General features: G+C 41.2%; 1 protein-coding gene across 2 annotated transcripts in view; it reads left to right on the top strand.

Annotated features, from left to right (window-relative positions):
* The window catches only part of LDLRAD3 (low density lipoprotein receptor class A domain containing 3), a 126,460-nt gene extending 102,820 nt beyond the window's left edge, over positions 1-23,640 (top strand). For both annotated transcript variants that reach the window (XM_052781880.1, XM_052781881.1), the window contains exons 5-6: positions 16,688-17,033; positions 18,706-23,640. In XM_052781880.1, coding sequence (XP_052637840.1) covers positions 16,688-17,033; positions 18,706-18,961 — 602 coding nt within the window. In that variant the 3' untranslated portion in view covers positions 18,962-23,640. The remainder of the gene's footprint in view (positions 1-16,687; positions 17,034-18,705) is intronic.
* The last annotated feature ends 121 nt before the right edge of the window (positions 23,641-23,761 follow it).

The raw sequence follows: 23,761 nt of genomic DNA on the forward strand, positions 1-23,761 counted from the left end.
ATCTTTTGCCCTGTTGGAGCAACAGGAATTTTTGCAGAATTGCGCAATGGATGAACTTGGTTTATTCCCTTTAGGTAGTGACATCTTGCTCATGGGCCGGTTTCTAAGTAAAAGCCACACTTTTCGGAAGAACTTGCTTTCTGAAGGAGTCAGCCTATAAACTGTCCACCTTGCATTGTTGCCGCTCGCTCACTCTGGTTCTTGTAGGGAAGCCTTGGAAGATTATAAGAGAAAATTTACCCATTGAGTTAGGGAAGTGGCTTATAGAGACTGTGGAGGAGTAAGGAACAAGTGCTCTGTTTGCAAACTTCTCTTGTCCTTTTGAAAATCTACTAGCTGATTAGACATTTGCAAGATTTCTTGACAGATGAAAAAACTTAAATTTGATTAAACCCAGCAAGATCGAAACTTCAGAGTTAAGCTAGAAAAGGTGTTTGAAATACAGGTGAGTTGACTTTGTTGTTTTGGTTTAAACAGTAATGAATTATTTCAATGGGCCAAAAAGCTAATATTGCCAGTATTATAAGGTATTAAGGGCATGGGTTTAAATGAAAATAACCTTCATAGTTGATTGATTTACACGGGGTTATGTGGTATGTGCCTCTGAAATGTCCTCTGGTTTGCCGAGACATGTTGCTGGTCCTGTTTGAGTGCCAGTCGCATTCTGGAAATTGCTGGGGCCCCCATCCAGGGCTTCTGCATCTTGCATCTGCTGTCACAGCATGGAATATAGATGCTTTTTAGTAGACAGCAAGATTTTACGTTGTACAGTGGCCTTCATAAAAGGCATATCCCATATCAATAAAACACCATGTGTACAATTGAAGTGGACTACCCTAGCAAATGAGCAGACCCTGTTAAATGCTTGCTTATAGCTCTGAAAGACTTTGACCTGTTGATTTAAAAGTTTGCCATGCACAGCATGTACTCCTGGGCAGTTATTTTTCTAGGCTGAGTCAAAATTTGGCTTTCCTATTTGATTCTTCCTCTTCCCCCACCTCTCAAGGGAAGAAACATTTGTTACTTTTTTCAAAATCCATCCTAGAACTGGACAAGCAAAATCATTAGTGACCCTTGAAATACCAGGCACGATGTTTGAACCACAGTCAAAGAAAATTCCAGGTTTGAGCTTGATCTAAACTAACTGTGGCACTGATGGAGTAGCCTGTGTCTCAGGGGATGACGTGCTAATGTACTGCATGAGATGCCAAGTGGCAGCAGGCAGGTTGAATATTCTTTGAAGAGTGTAAAACTAAAAAGCATATAGTAAATGTGTATTAGGGCAACACTCTCATATTTTAAATGATAAATTTTACAGTACTCCTCTATGCTACATTACCAGGACTCTGCTACATTACTAAAAGCAATTAAAAGAACATTTTGGTGTATGGCACCATCTGAGGTAAAAGCACTGAGCTTACAAGAATGACTTGGTTTGAAAAATTTTAATTTTCAATTAAGCTTGAAATGACAAAGTGCAAAATTAACTAACTTGCAATTAATTTCAGTAGTAATTATGTAAAAAATTCCAGGCATATAGAAGATGAGAAGTGTGGCATAATTAGTTGTGGAGTTTTTTACTGCTGTAATTACAGTGATGAATATGCATGAGGCTGTTTGGGGAAGGGAAGCACAGCAAGCAATTGTATTTAATTAAACTTTTAGCTGGCTTAGTTATGGAGGCTGTTCTTTGCTTTAATCCCTTCAAAACTGCTGTGAAACTCCCGAGGCAGGGTAGTTACACCCCAGAGTGTGAAAATGACTTTTTAGGATCTATTTTTCCTATGTAGAGGTCTTCCAGGTCATCTGTCACTTCGTGAGTCATAGGTAACCATTATGTTCCAATTTTCCAGCTCTTGAAACTTCTGTGAAAAGCCCAGTGAAAGCAAATTGCACCTTCTATTGTTTGTGTATTTAAAATGTTTAAAGATGTGGTGGGTTGACCCTGGCTAGAGGCCAGGTGCCCACCAAAGCCGCTCTATCACTCCCCTCCTCAGCTGGACAGGGGAGAGAAAATACAACTAAACACTCGTGGGTCGAGATAAGGACAGAGAGAGATCACTCACCAATTACCATCACGGGCAGAACAGACTCGACTTGGGGAAAATTAATTTTATTTATTAAATTAATAAATATTAAAAATCAGAGTAGGATACTGAGAAGTAAAGCCAAACCTTAGAACACCTTCCCCCCACCCCTCCCTCCTTCCCGGCTCAACTCCACTCCCGGTTCTCTCTCCCTCCTCCCCACAGTGGTGCAGGGGGACGGGGAATGGGGGCTGGGGTCAGTTCCTCACACATTGTCCCTGCCGCTCCTTCCTCCTCGGGGGACTCCTCACTCGTCCCCTGCTCCACTGTGGGGTCCCTCCCACAGGAGACAGTCCTTCACGAACTTCTCCAATGTGGGTCCCTTCTGCGGACTGCGGTTCTTCACGAACTGCTCCAGCGTGGGTCCTTTCCATGGGCTGCAGTCCTTCAGGTACAGAATGCTCCAGCGTGGGCTTCGCCACGGAGTCCCGGCCATCTTGGGGGGCATCCATCCCCCCTGCTCCAGCGTGGGCTCCTCTCTCCCCGGGTTGCAGGTGGGCATCTGCTCCCTCGCTCCCCTCCATGGGCTGGGGGGGGACAGCCTGCCGCCTCACCGCGGGCTGCGGGGGCATCCCCTCCTCAGGTGTCCCTCCTCCCCTCCTTCCTCACCGACCTCGGTATCCGCAGAGCGGTTCCTCTCACATCCCAATCCCCCACTCCCTGCAGGTTTCCCCCCTTAACTCCTCTCTCCCAGCGGCGCTACCGCCGTCGCTGAGGGGCTCGGCCTGGGCCAGCGGCGGGTCCGGCTTGGGGCCGGGGGAGCTTCCAGCAGCTTCTCCCAGGAGCTGGCCCTGCGGACCCTGCCCCACTACCAAAACCCCACCACACAAACCCAAAGCAAAGGAGAAAGATGTAGAGTTGCACAGGTGAGCAAGAGGTGGAGGAACCATCCTGATTTTCAATACCACGAAGCAAGAGTCACTGCTGTACACAGTGATGTTAAGATCAGAGTCAGACCCTTAGCTTCCAGAGGTCCTTTTTATGGGGTCCTTATCTACAGAAGCAGAAATTAGCTGAAAAATTAAAGAAAAATGGTTTGTAAAGGGAGTAGGGAGTCGTGAGGAGTGAGTGTGTGTATGTGATTTGTTTAGGGGTTTTATTCAATATTTTCTAGACATTTGGTATGTTCCACTTAGTCTAGAACCCAGTGTGATTTTGCTCTTTTTTTAATTTTCTTTCCTGATATGTCTTTAGTCAAGTTTTTAAGCTGATACGTAGGCATGTTAAATCAGTCTCAGTCTTGAATGTATGGATGCCATAGATGGCTTGTTAAAATACCACAGAGTGCTGGGGAGGACAGTACTGAGTTGCTCAAGGATAATTAAGTGCACCTTAAGAGTAAAGCAATAAAGCTATCTCCTTTATGATAGTAAAGAAAAAATAAATAATCCATTAAAGTGTGTGTGTGGAGAGCAGGATATGGCCCATGGAACCCAAAAACTCCCGTTTCTGATCCTAGCTGACAATTTTTAGCTCTGCAACTTTAGGTGAATCATTTTATTAATTTAAGCCTTGCTTTTTAGGTAAGGAGTATGTTTACCTATCTTGTTGGAGTATTATAACATTTCTGTGATTTGTCTGTAAATACTTGAAGGAAGAGTACTATAAAAGAAATAGTATAGTTAGTTATTTCCATCTGTACTATAAAGGTGTAATAGTAAATGTTTTTGTTTCTTTCTGTTTGAAATTAGGTAAACTTATTAACCTTTTTTGTTTTAAGAATGATTTTTAAAATTGTTTTTATGTGTGTGTGTATGGAAACGTGTCAGCTATTACAAAAGATGCTCCCTAGAAGCTTTTCCCACATGATGTTATTCCCCAGCACATAATTCTATATGGTCACCCAGCTTTTGTTTAAATATAGTCACAAAACATCATTTCACCTATTTTCTCTTCTTTCTGTGAAGGTGCCGTGGTTTAAGCCCAGCTGGCAGCTCAGCCCCACACAGCCGCTCGCTCACTCTCCTCCAGTGGGATGGGGCAGAGAATCGGAAGGGTAAAAGTGAGAAAACTCGTGGGTTGAGATAAAGACAGTTTAATAGGGAAAGCAAAAGTCATGCACGCAAGCAAAGCAAACCAAGGAATCCATTCCCCACTTCCCATGGGCAGGCAGGTGTTCAGCCATCTCCAGGACAGCAGGGCTCCAGCACGCTAACTAATGGTGACTTGGGAAGACAAACGCCATCACTCCGAACATCCCCCCTTCCTTCTTCTTCCCCCATTTTTTTTTGCTGAGCATGACGTCCTATGGTCTGGAATATCCCTTGGGTCAGTTGGGGTCAGCTGTCCCAGCTGTGTCCCCTCCCAACTCCTTGTGCCCCCCCAGCCTGCTCCTGGTGGGGTGCGGTGAGAAGCAGAAAAGCCCTTGGCTCTGTGCAAGCACTGCTCAGCAGTAATGAAAACATCCCTGTGTCACCAACACTGTTTCCAGCACAAATCCAAAACACAGCCCCATCCTAGCTACTGTGAAGGAAATTAACTCTATCCCAGCCCGAACCAGCACAGAAGTGTATCATTAAATTTGTCCCCTGCATCTATTCCCTTTTACCCTTGTCGCCTTTAGTTCCGGTCTGCCCAACAATCTAAAAATGAGTCACTGAGCTTAATTTTTATAACCCATGGCTATTATAAATACTTCAATCATGTCTCCTCTTAATCATCTTTTCTCAAGACTGAATAAATCCTACTTTTTTCTCTCTTGATATTTAAGCCCTGTTTCCTCATTTATCAATCTTTGTTTCTCATGCTGTACTCTCACCAACCTAATTCTGTCCGTCTTCAAATAAGCTGGCCAAAATAGGATGCCAGTGTTCAAATGTGGTTTCATTGGGGTTTTGTGCAACAATATGTTTAATATCCTTTGCTTGTGATAAGCCAGTTTTCTATTAACCTTCTTTACCACTGTTATGCCTTAGACCAAGATTCTGTGAATAAAGGTTCATTCATGTGACACATTAGCTAGTTCAGTGCCTTTTAAACTATGCTTAGCTGTACTAATCATTATTATTTGGTTCCAGTCTTTCCATGCAGAATGTGAACTATAAGTATGCTACCAAAACTCTCTTCATTTGTCCTTGCATACAGTAATTATCTTGACATAGTGATTAATAATTTATGATTCTTGCCTCTTAATACAAATCTTAAAATACATTTTTTCTTTCTTGCATTGTACACATGCTTTTCATATCAAGAATTGCACAATTCAGTATGACTAGTTGAGTCAGTCAGCCAGGGTCAAAGGGAAAATAAATGTTTCCACAATCTCTGTGGAAACAAAAAGCAAGACTGCATCTTCAGCGAGAATAAAATCTGGCACTCTCACATTCATTAGGCTGCGTTTGTCAGTGCTGAATAAACAACATTTCATCAAGTGCAGCAATTTTCTTCATTCTGTAATTAAAGATATTTTTTGCTTAATTTATTTATATGAAAACTTGCTGAAGTGAGACCAAAATTTTTATAATGCATATGTCAAAAAGAGGAATGAGAGTTCTGGATAAAGTCCCAGGTACTATAACAACTTGATTTACTGTCTGAAATGTTATGCTGAGTCCATCCACAGAGGAAAGCTATCCAAGTTTCCTCTGCACATTGAAGGAGGAGATGAGCTCCTTCTTCCTTTATGAATGCATGGTTAGCTTCTAAGGCTTGTAGAATTTATAGATTTGTCAATGAAGTATGAACTTCTACTGAACTTGGCGGTAGAATGGGGTCGTGCAACAAGTGAGATATAAAATTCTTTAAAATAGGAGATCCATCCTCACTGTTAGAGGGTCGTTTTGGTCTTTTTTCTGTTTATCTGGAGACAGGCTAGGTGAAACTAAGGCAGGTTTGTCAGCTTACTTGGAGAAATAACCCAAATTTGGGGTTTATGGGGTGTTTTGGGTTATTTGATTGACAGGGGTGGAGGTTTTGGGGGGTGTTTTTGGTCTATAGGCCAGCATATACATTCAGAACTGTCGGAGGTCTCGGGGTACTTCCAAAGAGGTGTCCAGAACATTGTTAGCTTGAGGCGATCTCTTCCAGTGCTTCGTTATCCTTGCCACATAGCAAGCTGCATCTGACACTAGAGCTACACATGTGGCTTGGGAAGTTGATAGTAAGTTGTTGTGGTGCTTTGCCTTTGGGGGTATGTGGCTCAGATTCAGCCAGGCTTGTAGGTACTTAAAATTTGTAGGTTTTTTTATATTCTGCAGAAAAACTTTGGGAAACTCTCCTGAGGACATAAAGGGATGATAGTCCCTACGATAAAACCATCAGAGCAGTCAGGGTAACTGGAAATCTAAAGGCATGGAGTCAGGTGGTGCTACTACTGTTCACTTGCAGACAAAGGTAGCAGCTCTAATCAATTAGATGTATGAAATAAAGCTGTGATCTCTCATGTTAGTAGTTTGGGACACTTTCCTGCAGCTTTTGAAAGCACTGAGTTTGTATCGCTGGTCAGAGCAGGCATTGTTTTGATCCTCTTTCATTTCAAACTTCTGTATTTAAAAATATTAAAAGCTTCCTTGCAATGTTTTCTTCAGCCCAAACAACCCTGATTCTTACAACCTTTCTTGGTAGTTAGTGTCCTATGGATATGTGATAATTTATGCTGTTCCCCACCAAGCTCTGATTCGTCTTTGCTTTTTTTTTAAGTGTGATGTCCTGAACTGGATAAATACTCCAGCAGACACCTTGCTAGGGCTGAGTACTGTTGGGGTTGCATTTTTCACTGCCAGTTAACACCCTATTCTCTGCTGGCACCTGACTACACGTGATCCTGACCATCTCTGCTATTTTCTGATCATTTTGAATTTTAATCTTGTCTAGCAGGGTGCTTGTGTTGCCTAACAGCAAGCTGAATAAGCATATTCTCTCTACTTTGTCATTCAGGTAGTTATTGAATAGTATCAGATTCAGAGCAGAGCCCTTTGGGCCCCCCTGAAAAGCTTTCCATTTTCTAATGAACCACTGGCAGCCACAGCCTTTGCATGGCTCCCTCCCACTCCCTATTTTCAGTGCCATATTTTCTGATCAAGTGAGATTTTTAGCAGAGGATGAAAAGAACAGCTTTATCTTTTTCCTGGTGTTAATGCCTTCCAGATGCTCGTTGGTGTCCCATTTGTGTACACTAGCTTTCAAATGCAGCTTTTTTCCTTTTTTTCTTCTTTGCATCACTTGCTTCTCTTTTTTTCTTTTTTCTTCCTCCTCGCTTTCTCTGGCATTAGATAGCCTGTGTCTTGTGATAAGGAAGACCAAACAGGGCTATGCAATAGTTAACTTTCACAACCAACTGTTGTCATCGTTGCTGTTGTGGTTTATGCTTTATTACTTTTTTTATCACATTAAAGCAAAGATTTAGAGTTTGATTTGCAACCTAGTATGATGTTTCTTAAGACCTTCCTGAAGGTATAACCTGAACATAGTGGAGCTACTGAGGCCACTGTTTGGCAAGATTTCTTGCTGTTTATACTGAGTTTACAGAGCTTGTAGCTGGAAGGAAACATTAGTTGGTATGTCAAACAATTGTAATGCGAAGTCAGGATAACTTTAAGAAGCAAAGCATCTCATGATGCAACTTCACGCAGGCGCTTTCTCTGGTGGAACCAAGCACTGAGCTCCATCTTGGTTTGAACTGCGCATCTACCCAAATCCACTCAGTCATCGTGATCTTGCTTTCCTCTCCAGTCTCCTTTTGCTTCCTAGAGGCGGACCGGGCAGCCTGCAGGGCTATTGCTGGAATGGATTTGCCACCTGTTTCCTCTGTTGCATCCTAGAAGCAGTCAGCGAAGGGGCGCTGGGTAGGTATGAATGGATGGTGTGAAATGTGACCCTAGGAAAGGGATTAGGGGACCTAGCAGGTCTTGTCTGTCTCTGCTTTCTGGTTTGATTCTTTTTTTACTCAAGATCACAACCTGCTAAATCGTTAGGACACCATCTTGAACGAGTGAAGCTATGTGGACTGCGTATCTGACACCATGTCTTCCTTTTCACAATTCTAGAAAAAAACAGGATTGATACTAGTAATATATAAGACAGGGCATGGACTTTGTGCTAACACTTTTTCAAAAAGCAGAGCCATTAAAAAGCCATGCAGTCCTTGAATGATTAGACTAAATTTAAAAGCTGATCAAAAACTTACTTCACGGTATATCTAAATCACACTTAAGCAGTATTTCTGGCCAAGTGTAGCTGACTGCAGGCTCCGTAAACCCTGCACCACATCTTTTCAAGCCTTAGTGTCCTTCTTACACACCAGCTGTTCATATCACTAATGCAGCATCTAGGAAAAAGTTAATGTACACATTCTAGCTGAACAGTATGTGTCTTTTCTTACCAACTTCCATAATAAACTCTGTAAAAATGCAATTCATCTGTCTGTCCTGTACAGCATCCCACGTTCAGCTTTTTCCAGACATTCTATTGAAATAACATGTATTTTTGCAGGCATGTAGATCACCCAAGATAAATTGGTAACAGTTTTGCAATGTGGTGTAATTTAGTTTCAGTGTTGATAGATGATAAAAACACAAGCATTTCATCCACTGATTTTCATTTTAATTAGTTTATTTTTTGGTTTGAGTTGGGTTTTTTCCTCCTAGATATTCAAATGATTCCAAGAAATGTTAGCCAAGCATGTCATGGAAACTTGGATTCTAAACTCTCAGGGAATAGGAAAGGTAAAGCCGCCCATGGCCTTTGATAAATCTATTTTCCTTCATACTTTTCACTTGAAACTGCTTAAGACCCTTCAGAATTAATCAAGGTAGAGCATGCTTCTGCGCTGGCAGGGAGCTGATACCATGTGCAGGCTCTTACCTACCTCAGAGCTCTGTTATTCCAATTAACCCTTGCAGAAGACAGGACGGTGCACTCGCACATAAATTTGCCAGTGTTGCCAAGGGTATTTGGAAGAAAATATATTTGTTATGCCATTAGTTAAAGGAGTGAAGATAAATCTGATGTTGGAGACTAACTGTGAGTCTGCTTGTGTCTTGCTGGTTGAATTTCACAGTTCTGTTAACTTTTCAGTTAAAACATTCTTTTGTTTTAACTTTCAAGACTATACAAGACTACTTATTAATTGTACACGATGGATTACACAGCAACCAGGACTTTTCCTGCCGTTGGGGAATACTGTTTGTGACTGGAACGAGGCAAGATTAGAATATCTCTTGGGAGATTAGGGGGAAGGAACAGGCTGTGGTACAAGATCAGCGGCTGTTACTCCAACTTAGGCACGGTGCTTGCACTGGAGCTAGAGCCTGGGATGCTGCTAGTAGTCATAGGTCTTGGCAAGAGCACCAAGAGCACATTTATGGTATGAAGACAATACAGTTTTTCTTTCTTTGAAGCATGTTCTTGCTTTATTTTATAAGCTTGGTCCACCAAAGAGTCTTTCAGTGGTGCTGCTATTTGAGATTTTCATTTTGTAGAACAGGTTTAATTTAGTGACGGGGAGGAAGATGATAGTTGTGGGAGCCCCTAGAGCTTTCACTGCATCAAGCTCTTGCTGAGTGGCGTCTTCCTGTCATAAAATGTTATGAGAAGTGTATAGTAGCTAACTTCTTGGCAGTCTCATTGATGGTGACCCTCCATTTGCAAAGAAGAGGAGACAAACAGAACTGAACCCCTCTATTTAGAGAAGACAACTTTATTAGGAGAAAGTTCATCCTTTTTATGTTCTGCCCCTGCTTTTGGGCTTAGTTTCTGTACTGGCTGTAAATTAATCAAATTATACCACTAGACTTTTGGGCTATCACGTGTCCAGGAAATGCTGCTTAGATCAATGTTGGAGTCATCCTGAATTGCATTTGAGTAACACTTTAATTTCCTCCTTGGCCTCCATCCAGCTGCCAAGCCTGGACCTTTTGTTTCTGTGCTTGATGGCAGATTTTGGCTTTGCAGGTTTTTACATTGCTGCCAAGTTAATTTTAGAACTTTAGTTGCCATGGCTACTGCTAAGTATTTCTTAGTTCTCTACTTACTTGCTCAGTTTGCTGCTTCCCTTTTTTTCTTTGTTTCTTTTTTTACATTTAAAAGGAGATGTGTGAAGTGCATGGAATAATTATCCTACCCTGCAGAAGATAAAAAGGAGGGCATGTGAGAGGTGAGGCTCTTGATCTTCAGTCTGATGACTCAGCTGCTCTTCCAGCCACAAAGTCTTGCAAGCTCTGCTCTTCTAACACATGGTCAGGATCAGGGCTTTAAGTCTGGGGAGGAAGGCACAGGTAAGGCACTCATTCTCATGCACTGAATGAGACGTGCTGAGACTGCTGCTAATTCTGCTGACTAATGCTGTCTTGAGGTTTATCTGTGTCTTGCTGGCTAGTTGTATAGACTTGTAACTATATATAGTTCCAAGTCTTATGCTTAGCTTTAAATTCTTTGGAACAATGGCTGTCATCTTGCTCAGAGCCTATACAGTACATTACACAGAGAAATCCTATTTCATTACTGGAGCTCCAAGGTGTCACACTAATACCAATAACGATTAAAAAAACTATATGTGTGGATGGATGGATAACAAGTTCTCCATATTGAGATGTCCTACTCTGTTTATGCAGGTAAGGTCATGAATGTCTTTTCAGTCATCTGAAAGAATAGGCAAAGACAGAGCACCCAGTGGTATATAGATTTCTGATTAATATTTGAAATATTAATTTGAAATATTTGCTTTTGAGGAAAATGTAGTTCTTGTCAGTACAGAATAGCTTAGGAGAGTGTCCTGACAGCCCAGGAACATCATTATCTAGTTCTCAGGTGGGGACAGCAGGGCAGGGAGCCAGGCAGAGGTGGAGAAAATGACCTGACGGCAACTTCAAGAGCTGGGAATAGAGTCACCCTCTGCTCCAGCTTCTTAGCTTGGGGACTGTGCTGGCTGCTGCGGTTCTGGTCCATGGGTATTAGGGACACTTGTGATCAGCACAGGGTGAAATACAGAATAACCTGGTGCCATTTCAAGCCACGACGTCTGTGCAGATCAGTATTGTCTGGATGTGAAGCCGTCACTGTTTTAGACGTACCTGGAAGGAGCTTGGGGTTTCATCCTGCTGCTTTCCCAGAAATCTTATCCATTTACCAAGTACCTGGTAAGCAAAGATGTAATCATATTGTATTACTTTGGCCAATTCCCATAGATAAGCTCTGTTTAGTATGTGTAATGCCTCTATTAACAAATCGCTCTTCTGTGCCTGAAATGGAGAAAAACAAAGCAGGGTAGAAACATGCTTTGAATGCAGCTGAAAACAAATCCTTGTCTTGGGTGTCTAAGGGAAGTATGAAGCTGCTTGGGGAGGGGAACAAATGATAACTGAGCATGAAACTCCATGAAGTCAAGGTGCTGTGCTGTCTGGGCTAGATCTTGTTTGTAGCTTGGAGAAGGGCAGCAGGGAAAAAAGATAACTGTGTTAGAAAAGACATCACCAGAATAAAGAATATTCGGAAAGTCCAGTGCACAAAATCTACATAAGACTTGTTTTATTGGGACATAAAATCATCAAGGATGAGAAATTTAGGAGCTTTTGGAGACTTAGCTGGATGCCCTAGGAACTCCTAGCACAAAAAGTAAATAATGTGCAGAGGCTCTGCCTTGTCTGTATTTGATTTTTGTCGTCTTTAACCTTCCAAGCTGCAGCTCTGCTCTTTAACCAGCTGGAATTTAAATGTGTTACAGTAGCGTCTTTGTTGGAGATGGACCGTGACTCGTGCTCATTAAGGCTACAGATGTCTGCTCAGATTATGTATTTCAAAAGCTTTTTCTCTGACTAATTGTGAAAAGCCAGGTTTGAGCAGAGGATTGCAAAAGATAAAATAATAGCCCCTCATCCCTGTGTCTGGCAGACTTAATGCAGTTACTCTCAGATCTTTTTAAAAACTTTGAGACAGCAAATTTGTTCTCAGTCAATAAGATAGCCCTCTGAGCACAACACGTTATGTTTTCTTTATCAGTCTTTTCCTAAATTATTCACAAAGCTTTTTACACTCCAAAAATCTCTAATCTGCGAATTCAGCATTTCCTAGATAATAAGGTTTAACAGGCATAAGTGGCATTGATAAACTGTTTGTGTGTGGCATGATTGGAAAACATAGATCTTCTTAAGAGGGGGAAAAAAGCATGAAGGAATAAATACTCCATGAATTTAAGCTAAATTAGCTTGCCCACTTGCCTTTTTTGTAAATTTGCATTTACTAGCAGAGCAGGCAGAACTTTTTAAATCTGCCTGGATAATACCTGCTTCTTCTGGGAGAAGATGACTGAATTATCAAGAAATTCAGTTCAATGACTTCTGTGATGTGTAAACATTTGCTGAAAGTTACTAGAGCAGAACTAAAGACTTGTGGCTTTTTCTCTCTAAAGTAGTCGTGCGTGTCCAGCTAAGATTTTTTGGGTGTTCTTATATCTCACCTTCTCCCTATTACAGTGTGCACAAAATGGATAGAGGTTCGTCGGGCAGTCTCAGCTAGGTACCCGTCATTCCTTTCCACAACTCTGTATACTCACCTGGCTCTACAAAAAACCCAGAATGTTACCAAGGAATTACCAAGAAGTTATTCATTTCAACATGATCAGATATATAGAAAGATGAAGAAAAAACTTGATGTAAAAGTCTCTTGTATGCAAAACTGTCTCATAGTTCTGCTACTTTTGTTTTAGCTGTGCTATAGAGCAGTTTTCTTGCTGGAGCATTATTTTGGAAGACCATTAAGGGCAGTTCATTTCTTTTCCTTGAATGGGAAGTGCCCTCTCTAGGGCTACAAGCCAAGCAGTGCTGATATGAAACTAATGTTACCTGAGCCTCTTTTGTGGGTTTGGGTTTACTGACTGTGCTAGAAAAAGGAGGTTAAATGGAGGTTGGTCTTTCTTGGTTTAAACTACACCACAGCAGAAGCAAAATACCACTGGACTTCACTTGCAAGTGTGTTTTGCTAAGTGACCTTAAGTTTGTGTCTTCTTGGCCCAGAAAACCCACCTATAAGGCAAGAATAACGTTGTTATGGTGGTGGAAGAAGACTTTGTTTCGATTATAGCTGAATCTTCCCAGGCAGAACTCCGTCTCAGAGATACGGTGTGCTCCATGTCTGTTCCTGTAAAGGTATAAAGACTATGCATGTTTAGGGAGCTGGATTCTTTGCATGGGGAGAGAGAGTGTCTCCATGCAAAGTACTCAACGCTGCCCAGGGCACAAGAAGGAGCACTTGACAGATAAACCAAATTCTTTCATCTTCACAGGATGTATCTCTACTCCTCGGTGCAGCTCCATGTTAGAGACACACAGGCTAGAACTAGCTGAACTGACGGAGATGCTAATTCAGATCCCAAAAGCCATATTGCTGTGTTGGCCAGTTCAAAGGCTGCACCAGATAGCACTATTCAAACCAGCACCTTCACAGCTGTACTTCTGGTTCAGAAATCTGTACACAGACCTGTAGTCCCTGGTGTAGGCATGCTCTTAGCTTGCTCTTGTTCTCAGAGATACAGTGAACTAAATCGGAATGCAAGCAACAGATCTAAAAACCTGAAAAGGAATAGAGAGTTACAGGTAAACAAATGCTGTTTCATTAGCCACAGTAATCCCAAAGCTCCAAAACGGCACGTTAACTGCAAATTTACCCAAAATCTCTGCAAGATATGTGGGTTGTTGTGGTATGAAAAGGATCATAAAACTAGATAAAATATGTGTTTTGTTTCAGACTGTCCTAAAGCTGGTCATCAGATCCCATCTGACTTTTGACGAAATATTTTTTCTTCAGCAATCTGGTTAATCTGTTTGGATTTATGGAGGCTTTTTGTGCAGGACTTGGAGATGCTATCCTAAACAGGTGGATAACCTTAAAAGTTTTTAAAAGCAGTTGACGTATAATTCACTTCTCTTGTTTTTCCACTTTTTTAATAAGATGGAGATTATAAAGAGAAGGGACTGTGCTGCTGCAGAATGATCCCATGGTAACTAATTAGGTCTCATCAGGTCTGCAAAGGCATCCTATTCTCAGTCTTATGCCAATGCGCTGTAACCAGTGAGCCAAGTTGGATGAAAGTCTTGTGGTATTTTACTGGGATGTCGTAATATATTTACCTTCCTTGCACTGAAGAATTTCAGGTAGTAGTATTCATCCATGGATCATTCCTTGCAAATAAACTTGTTGATGTTTGCATAAAAATGATCTGCTTGTCACTATACTCCCTATGCTGGCCCTTGTCCATGATATGTGACATGAATTCATTTCTCAGCTGGTGAATTTAGGGAATATCACAGCCATATGTGATGAGCTGTAATTAAAATTACTAATGCATGTCAATTCCTTTCCTCCCTTCTGTTTTGATTTATATTCTTCATGCAGACTTTGTTCACTTTACTGAGTGAGCCGGAGACCTAGTGTTGACTGGTAACAATGATTTCTGCTTTCTCTCCAACACAGTTGCACGGGGAAATAAATTTAGTAAGGATCCTCACTGAGGTGTGACACTAGGTATCAAGAAAACTGTGCGGCTTGCAGCTGGCCTGCAAAGCTCTGGTCTGTGGTTGTAGTGGCGTCATCAGTAAAACAGATCTATTTAAGAGTGGTAGTTTTCATAGTCAGTAGCAGGACCAATAATCATGTTCTCTTCTTCCTGGTACCTTCTTTCCCATCTCATCCCTTCTTACTAAAATATCTATGAGTTAAAATGGAGATATTTAAAGGATTAGCCATTTTATGTTGTATTATCTTACCTAACTAATGCATAAGTTATTTTTAGTGATGCTGGAAAATGTGGTTTGGTGTTTAACCATGGAAGTGAACTACCAAAATCAAGTAGTGAGAGAAATACCCAGAGCATCTTGATGCAGAACAATGGGTGCTTGAAGAAAGCTCTTCTATTATGCCAGACACAGTTGGTATATATTTCATTATTTTGCTGGTAGAGAAATTTGTAAGTGGTTCAGTTGCAATTCTGAGTGACCAAAAAGCAGTTTTAGTTGGTAGGTGAAAGAAAGGAAAATGGTATGTTAAGATTTACTGTCCCAGCCTTCTGCAGTAGGAAATGAAGAATTTGGATGGATAGTGCTCTTGTAATTGTGCGGATTTTGGAGGTCAAGGGGTTGGGTTTGTTTTGTTTGTTTTTTACTCAGCCTTTTGTTTTTCTTGAGGTAGATGAATGTCTTGTGTCAGAATAGTAGTTTTCTTTTTGAGGCTATAGGAGTTACAGCCCGCACAGAAATAGAAATTCTCCCCCAAAAAAGAAAACAGTACTCAAAGGCTGTATGACCTTGTGAACGTGGGGCTGAAACGGAGGCGGGGGAACACAGTTCTGTGGTGCTAGCACTGGCCGCAAGTGTGGCAGAGTCGCATCAGTGTGTTTATGCCATTTTGCTTCTCTGAGCCTCTTTCCTCCTTTGCATTTTGTTGCCTCTTATTGTGTTTTCTCATAAGATTTGCATGCAGTTCAAGATCTGTTCAGATGTTGTCCAAAGTCATTACTCCATTAACTTTTTGCTTCTCTGGGCTCAGAGCCCAAGCAGGAATTCCTTCTCCTGTATCATGACTCCAAACAAATCCAACTGTAACTTCTCTTACAATTCTCGGTACCTGCCGATTCCTCAGTGCCTCCTGCAAATAAAACATACGCTATATGGTATCTGAAATACCTCTTTTGATCTGGTCTTCTCATCTCTTCTCATCATCCCTCCAATACTGCTGTTTAGGGTCGTGCTTCTGCTCCTGCTCCCTGCCACTCAGTGACCATTTCCAACCATTCCCTTCACCATTTCCATCTCAAATTGAAGCTCACTTATGTGATCTTTCGTGGCCTCAGTGCAGCTCATGTTTTTCTTTTCCTCATCTTGTTCTATCCTAACCTGGTTTTTTTGGTTGGTTTGGGGGTTTTGTTTTGGTTTTACCATTCACTTCTTTCACTGCACTCTTTGCTTTTAGACTTTCACATCTCTTACTGGTATCACACCTACCAGACTTTACATCGCTGTTTTTGCTGTTCCAACACCCTTTCTTTCTTTCAATTTTTTTCCAGCAGGAGGTCTCCTGATCACAAACATCCAACCAACCACCCTCTACTGAGCAGCTATCTATATTTTTCTCCTGTACCTATTTTGGACTGTTAGACCTGTGGATCACAGGATGTAGTTGCTGCCTTTTTTGATAAACTCCATGTAAACTTTGACTGCGCTGTAAGTTATCATTACAAGTAAAGATGAGGCCTTTTACATCTCCGATTCTAGTGTGCTTTGCTGGGTACAGCTGAGGTACTGTGCTTATGCCTCGGAACTGGGTGTCTCACCTCTGGAAATAAAAAGTGGTGACTGATAGGTAGGGATGGGGGAGATACTCCCATGATGGTGCACATGCATCCTACTACACAGTGTGCATTTTCCTCTTTCCCAGTTTGTGTCTCCCTTGTGGTTTATCTGCTGGCACTTACTGCGGGTGAGGATGGACTGAGTGGTAGTCAGCCAATCTCTGATTTGCATGTATATGCTTTTAATAAGCTAATTTTCCACAATCCATAGAAAAAAGAAAAACTTGCTTTTGTCACACCACGCGTTAGCAGACAACACAGCACAGGTTAAGAGCAGTTTTATATTGAAACAAATCTCAGGCTTCCTTTTCCTTTTGTCTTGCAGAGGCTGGCAGCGGCCAAGATTACGTGACCTCAGAAAATCAGCTGCTTTACTACCCTAGTATTACCTATGCTATAATTGGTAGCTCTGTCATTTTTGTACTCGTGGTGGCCTTTCTTGCCTTAGTCCTGCATCACCAACGGAAACGCAACAATCTCATGACCCTGCCAGTGCATCGACTGCAGCACCCTGTCCTGCTGTCCCGGCTGGTGGTCCTCGATCACCCGCACCACTGCAGCGTCACCTACAACGTCAACAATGGGATCCAGTACATGTCCAACCAGGCCTACCATAGGCCAGTGGACCTGGACTCTCCACCATCCTATTCAGAGGCCGTGCTCGACCAAAGGTATGTACAGGAGGGAGCTAATTCTGTGCTCACCAAAGTTTCACACTATTGCTTGCAGCTCTGTTAATCTGTGCTTCCGCTCCCCGTTTATCCTTATCACTGGTTTTGACAGAAGCACAGCATTGCAGTTTGCTCACGTGCATAGGGCCAAATTAGGGCAAATCCGAGCTCCACCTGCATATGAAAAATTCATGGTCCTTGGGTCCCCTTGCTGTTACTGGTATTAAAGGGATTTAAGGCAAACTTAAGTCATGCTCTCTTAGCACCTGTGGTTGGTAGTAGAGATTTTGAGGACGGCAGGAGAAGGCAAAGAAATGTATCTCTTGTCTAGTAGTGATATCCTGTGCCAGTCTGGAATCAAAACATGAAAATTACGTTTGGAGTTTTGCCAAAAAACAGCTAGGTCACGCTATTTTTAAAAAAATTACCCTGGTCATGTGTGATGCATATATAGAGATGAGACGTCTTCAATTCCTGCATAAAGAAATTTTATGGTCTCTCTGCTCTGCACTACTTTCCCTTTACCAACAGAAGAAAAGAACAGGACTCTGAAACGGAAAGCGCGGTTCTTATTTTAAATAGCTGAAAGCGCTTTGAAGTTTTGTGGCTGGGTGTGGTTTGGGTTATGACGTTTTTGTAGTTATGACACTGGTTTTATTTGAAGATAATTAACCTTTGTTTTAACCTCTGTCTGTAAAGTCTTTCCAAACAAAACTCCTAGACTGACATCCTCTGTACGTAAAAAGGGCACAGTATGAACTCTAATGATCCAGATTGTTCACTGTCACCCTGTCGGTATTTTTTAGTATGAACTCTGGGATCTAAGAATGATAGTATAATCATTTACATTCCTATTCTCTGCTGCATTTGGCAGCAGCTCCCTTGTCTTAATGTTGACATTCATAATAATGATTATCTTTTCATTAGTAAGGACAACTAAATAAGCAGCTGTCCAGATTGTAATCACTTCTCACCTGAGCTGATACAAACCATCAGCAATTTCAGAGCTAATTGCTCCCAGGACCTGTTACAAATCTGCTAAACCCTTCAGTCCCTTTAATTGTTTACTATCAGAACCAAAAAACAGTTTTCCTGAATCCAGTGCTCATCTTGTCTGTGCCTACTTAGCAGTTGCTCTGCATGTGATACCATAACAGCAGAAGTGATTTGTCATGTGGAGAATTCAGTTCGTTATTTATTTGTAGACTGTAAGCCATTTATCTCTGTCACTTAATGGGAGGTTTCCTCAGAGCTTTCTTGTGCTCACAGCATTATCCGTAGGTGTAAATCCACTACTTACCTTATTTCTTTTAAAGAGCTTTCTCAGGTTGTGTAAATGTTATACAGGAAAAATTCTTACCTCTTGCAGCCGTCTTTGAGGGTAAGCCGAGATTTGTTGGAAGTGCACACCCATGAAAATCGGAGTGTAGAGTGTTAAGCAGGATGTAATTAGCTATGTTGCATCTTGACCAGAAACCTTGGTGCCCAGTGGTGGCGTGGATGTTTTGGAATGACCTGAATGATGTAAGCAGGTCTGTTTGAGATCTCCTGATAGGTGTCATCATGGAAAAGCTAAGAAATACCGTTTGGTTTTTTTCATTATTGGAAAACTATGTACTTTCTTCCATACCACTGTTTTCAGTAACCTCTTACTATGTTGTGTATCTTACAGCAGACCACCTTGGTTTGACCTTCCTCCACCACCTTATTGTTCTGAATCCCCTAATCAGCCAGATCTTCCTCCTTACCAATCTCGGACGGGAAGCCTGGTGAGCACAGACACCCCGATGGCGGGAAGCCCTCTGGGCACAGGCGACAGTTGGACAAGAGACATCCATGACAGCATGGATGGCCACAGAACTCTTCTTGAGAGGACAGCAGATCAAAGTGATTCTCTGGTCAACCACACTGCTGAAAGAGAAGTGTAACCGCTCCGGTATATCGGATGGGCAGGAAGGCATTTACTTTTTTGAGTCCGTGTGGGTTAATCTGCTGTGGCTAATAGGTTTCAGCGGGACATGTGCCTGAATGATGACTTGATTTGAATCCACACTCAGTTAATATTTGAATTCAGCATTTTGGACTCATCAAAGACAGAGCTGTGAGAGCTAAACCTAGAGTCACATCAGCTTTCCACAATATTGCTGCGAGCAAGTTCCCGTTCAGACTAGTAAGAGCAACATCAGTGCTGTGTCAGAGAACTATGTGATGTATTTCTTGGACTATTTACTGTATATGAATGTATATATGTGCAGGTATAATATATACAGATGTTGCACACAAAAACTGTGCCAGAAGGACTTTTGTTTTCAGACTGCCTCCTGTCCTGTCGACATGTGAGCTGTTTCTTCTTACTGCCTGGTGCCAGCTGGTGGTCACTGAAGCACATCAGAGGCAGTCTTTCTGCTTGGAGGTCTAGTGCCCAATGCTAGCTTACTGGCAGTGCTCAAATTGCAGAAAATGTCCTACTTGACCCTCCTCCTCATGGCCTGGAACATTCTCACTGTGAATGTAATTTTTAAAGTTTAAGCTTGTGAGGATGCAACAACTCTAACTGAGCAAATGAGGGTTTTTTCCCAGATGCTAATCTTTAGGCCAAATTTGCATGGGTTTTCTCAGGAACACGACAAAGGTTGGCTTATCCATCAAACTTCAAGGCTGAGTATAGAGGCACTGAAGCTTCTCAACAAACCAGCACAAGACTTCTTTTCACGTGTGGCAAAACAACATTACTCCATGTGTTCCTTCTTAAAAAAAAGACACAACAAAACAAAAAACCCCCAACCAAAAAAAACCCCAAACTGTTTCAGCTAAATCTTGAACACCAAAACCAGCCTGAGGCAAACACCAATCACAGAAAGCTTTAGTGTGAATGACTAGTTTTATAACTGAAAGCAGGTCGTGTAGTGGAAGGTGTTGGGCTTGTTGGCCCTATCTACAGCATGTATACATACATGCGTGGATACACGTGTTTAATACTGTGTGTATGTATGCAAGTAGTGTATTGCATAGGTTTAGTTCTACTGCACCAGTAGAACTCTAAAATATCAGTTTCACTTACGATACTCTCACTGGTTTTTATGGAGTTTGCCATTATTTGTGTTCATTTGGTTGAAATCTTAGCTTCTGCAGAAAACCAGAATTATTTCTGTCTGGTTTGTCCTAACTCTTGGAATGGTCTCCTGTGAAGTGTGTTTCAGTGCACAGTGTTGAATCACCTGTATGAAAGCATCTCAGAGGTAAAGGTATTCAGAGTGGCAAGAGGGAAGGTAAGCTGTGAATTTAAATGCCACTGCAGTGCTGTGCTTGTGCTCAGTATACAGAAAGCAATGCAGTGTCTTCCTCTTGTCCAGAGGGAAATTGGCCTTGAAAAATTATTTATATTTGTCTATCAGACACATTTTCCACTCCTCCTTCTACATAATGAACAGTGTCCTTAAACAGACTTTGCTGTTTAATGGAAATGAAGGAAGCTGACTGCCCACACCTTCTGCTTTCTTCTTCCCCATCTTTCTAAGGTAACTTCTTTTGCCCACAGGTCATATGCTCAGAACCCAAGAATTTTTGAGCTTGGTTGTAGGTAGGGGAATGACTCAAGTTCAGTCTCAGTTCCCACACATACACCTGAATTTTTTTTGTGGTCTTTTTTTTTTTTCATTTCCAGCTCTGGAGTCTACTGCCGTGGTATGTAAGAGGCAGGGGCCAGATGAATTTACAAGAACAGGTCATTCCAGGACTGAGATGATGCGGCAGGGAGCACTGGAGAATTCTAATGCTGTTGGGCTTGGCTGACTTTGGAAGCAGATTAATGGCAGCCTTTCATTACGGGCTTAGGCAGCCTGTCTTAAGGTGCATTGGTGAAGATGCTCCTAGGTCCTTGTAAAGCAGCGTAAAAGATTGGGTCAGATCTCATCCTTGCTGGGAGCTCAAGCGCTGTAATTATGCTGTCCTTCACAAAGCAGGACTTGACTAATTAATGACTCCGTCTGACTTGATAGGTAGACTGTTGTCATTGTCACATAACAGACAGTTATTCTTTATTTTACAGGTAGGTTAAACTCAGGTGCATAGCCGAGTTAATAGTAAAGGTGGGTGCAGGAGTGTCTCCTGTGAGCACTGGGCCCTGCTGTCCCTCTTGACTTTCGTTAAGGTTCTGCTGGGCCTCTGTAAGAGAGCTATGTAACGCTGTATCAGAATTAGCCATAATGTTTTTCTGTTGCAGTTTTTAAAACATTGTATTGGACTATAAAACATACTGTTGAGGAGTTTGCAGTAGTTCCATTAGAATTAGACATCTTTTTAATTTTAAGTTTGCCTAAGGCTGTATTAGTGAAACTAAATCATTGTGTCCAGTGTAACTTACATGGCACATATCCCTCACGCAAGCCTCCACGGGGGACTGCGTTTCACCACGTGTATTCTAAGACACCAGGGTGCAGGCAAACCAAATATTGTTTGCCTATGGCATCTGAAAAACATTGCTTTGCATTGCTAAGAAGAAAGAAAAGAGTGGACACAGCCTGCTTCTTCTGCCTTCTCTGTCAGTCACTGTCATATATGTACATATATATATATATTAAAAAAAAGATACTCTTTCAGGTTGTATATATTCGTGTAACTTTTGCATTAAGATAATCCATTTGGACTTTACAAAAAAAAAAGAAGGAAAAAACATTCTAAATGGTGTGACATTTTCCCTTCCAGCTAAGGGTGTATTTATCTTTGTATAGGAATCTTTTAGTTTTTGGGAACAGGAGTTACAAAAGGAGATTGTGCCTTTCTGATTTAATGTTGGTTTGGGAGGCTGTTAACTACATTTCTGGGTGTTGTTACATATCATTGTCTAGAGATCCAAAAAGATAAACAAGTCTTGTCTTCCTCTTTGTTGTTACTTATGGGGACCACTGAACTCTGAGGAGTGCAGAAGTTCAGTATCTTGTTCCAAAAAGGCATGCAGAAACTTTTAAGGGGGGAGGTTCATCTTACTCCAGTTTTCTGGTTTGTAGAACAAATTTGCTAGATGGTTTCTTTGGAAATTGCTGTTAGTATCACACAGAAATTGTTTATAATGTGTCACTTCTAGTAGTGTTAATACAGCGTTATACTGCATTATTCAGTGGAATCTTTGGGAAAGCACGGTAGCAACAACCGTGCTGATGAAATTAAATATTTCATTGAAAATCCTGCAGCTTCTAAGACTGAAGTTAAACGTTCATGAAATACCATGTGGTAGGACTTCTTTTCAGTGCCAGTAAAATTGGAATTGATCATTCTATTGTTTGCAATTGCTCTTAACCTTTTAGTTGGAGGTCAGTCTTCCAGGAGCTTTGCTTTATACTTAATAGTTAAACAAATGGATGTTATTTCAAAGACCTATTCTTACAAAAGTAAAACCAATTAAAGTTTTCTTCCAGAGCCAAATTCTGATTCCACATCTGTATTGAATGGTGACCACTGTAATGAGTAGTTCTCCTCAGTGCAGGTATTAATGTATTTGATTCCAACAAAACAATTTGAAGAAATGACTTCTTGAGGTAAATGAAGGAATGTGGATTAGCCTGTTGGCAGTAAGATTTGGGTTATTTAAAAATAAACAAATAAATTTCAGGAGTTTTGAGTGTCTGTAACCTCTGCTGAAGTCAGAGTGCTGTGTATTTAAAATTAGGCCAGTAGTGAATCCGCTTGATAATAATCTGAAGTTCCTTGTAAGGCAAATTACAGTTTACCTCTCTGGTATTGTGTGAATGGAAAACTGGCAGTAATGCTTTTAAAAGAGAGCCTGTGAATAATTTTCTTGGCTCTTGTCTACAGCGACATACATGACAACACTGACTGCATTGCGATTTTTAAATAACTCTGCATTCATTCTTCCTCTCCTTTTAAGTCAAATCAGTTTTATTTACACCACTTCACTTTGATACAGCTAATAGGGCCCTTGTGATAGATTTAGAAGCTGGGTGGAGGAAAGAGATGATGACTCTCATTTTAATTAATGCTGCAGCTTGTTAATCTTGTGCGCTTTACTTTTTAAACATCTTAGGAAAGACAAATGGTTTTAGTAGATAAGAAAAACTATTAACGATGAAAAGGATAGGGGGACACTGATTCTGAATTTAATTTTTAATGAATATTTAAAATTGTATAAATGAAGGAAGAATTTAATGCTGTGTTTTTAACATGGTGATCAGATGGCAAGTACTGTTTTTAACTGTTGCTCATCGGAAGCTACTTTGCATATAATGTCTGGAACTAAAATGGTAAGACAAGTGCCCTTCTGGCAGTTCATACTAGATCTGAAATATTTTTTATTAACGCAAGGCTATATTGCACCGTGGACTAAAATATGGACTGCAGAAAGAATTTCAGTACCGTGCTGGGTTCTGCCTGAGTGTATCCTAGTACAGGACTGTGGCCTTCATTTGTCCTTTTTTTTTTTTTTTCTGATTTGAGGGGTTTTGTCAACTTGAAATGGAGGTGTTACATAAAAGCTTTAAAGGAGGTTGTATTTTGAAACCCAACCTTGTCTTAAACTTTTGTAAACTGGAAATCTTCAAAAATGTATTCTGTATTCCTGAATAAAGTTGGTGTTTTAATACTGTTCACAAGTGAGGATGTCCCCTGTCTCATGAAGTCTCAGTTGTTTTAGTTTATAGCCTCCTACATGAGGCTCCTTCCACCTTCTTTTGCATTCAATGTTAAGTTTTGTTAAATCTGTGGGTTTTAAACAT

Source organism: Harpia harpyja, chromosome 3 (genome assembly GCF_026419915.1).
Source record: "Harpia harpyja isolate bHarHar1 chromosome 3, bHarHar1 primary haplotype, whole genome shotgun sequence".
In the NCBI taxonomy this organism is placed as follows: domain Eukaryota; kingdom Metazoa; phylum Chordata; class Aves; order Accipitriformes; family Accipitridae; genus Harpia; species Harpia harpyja.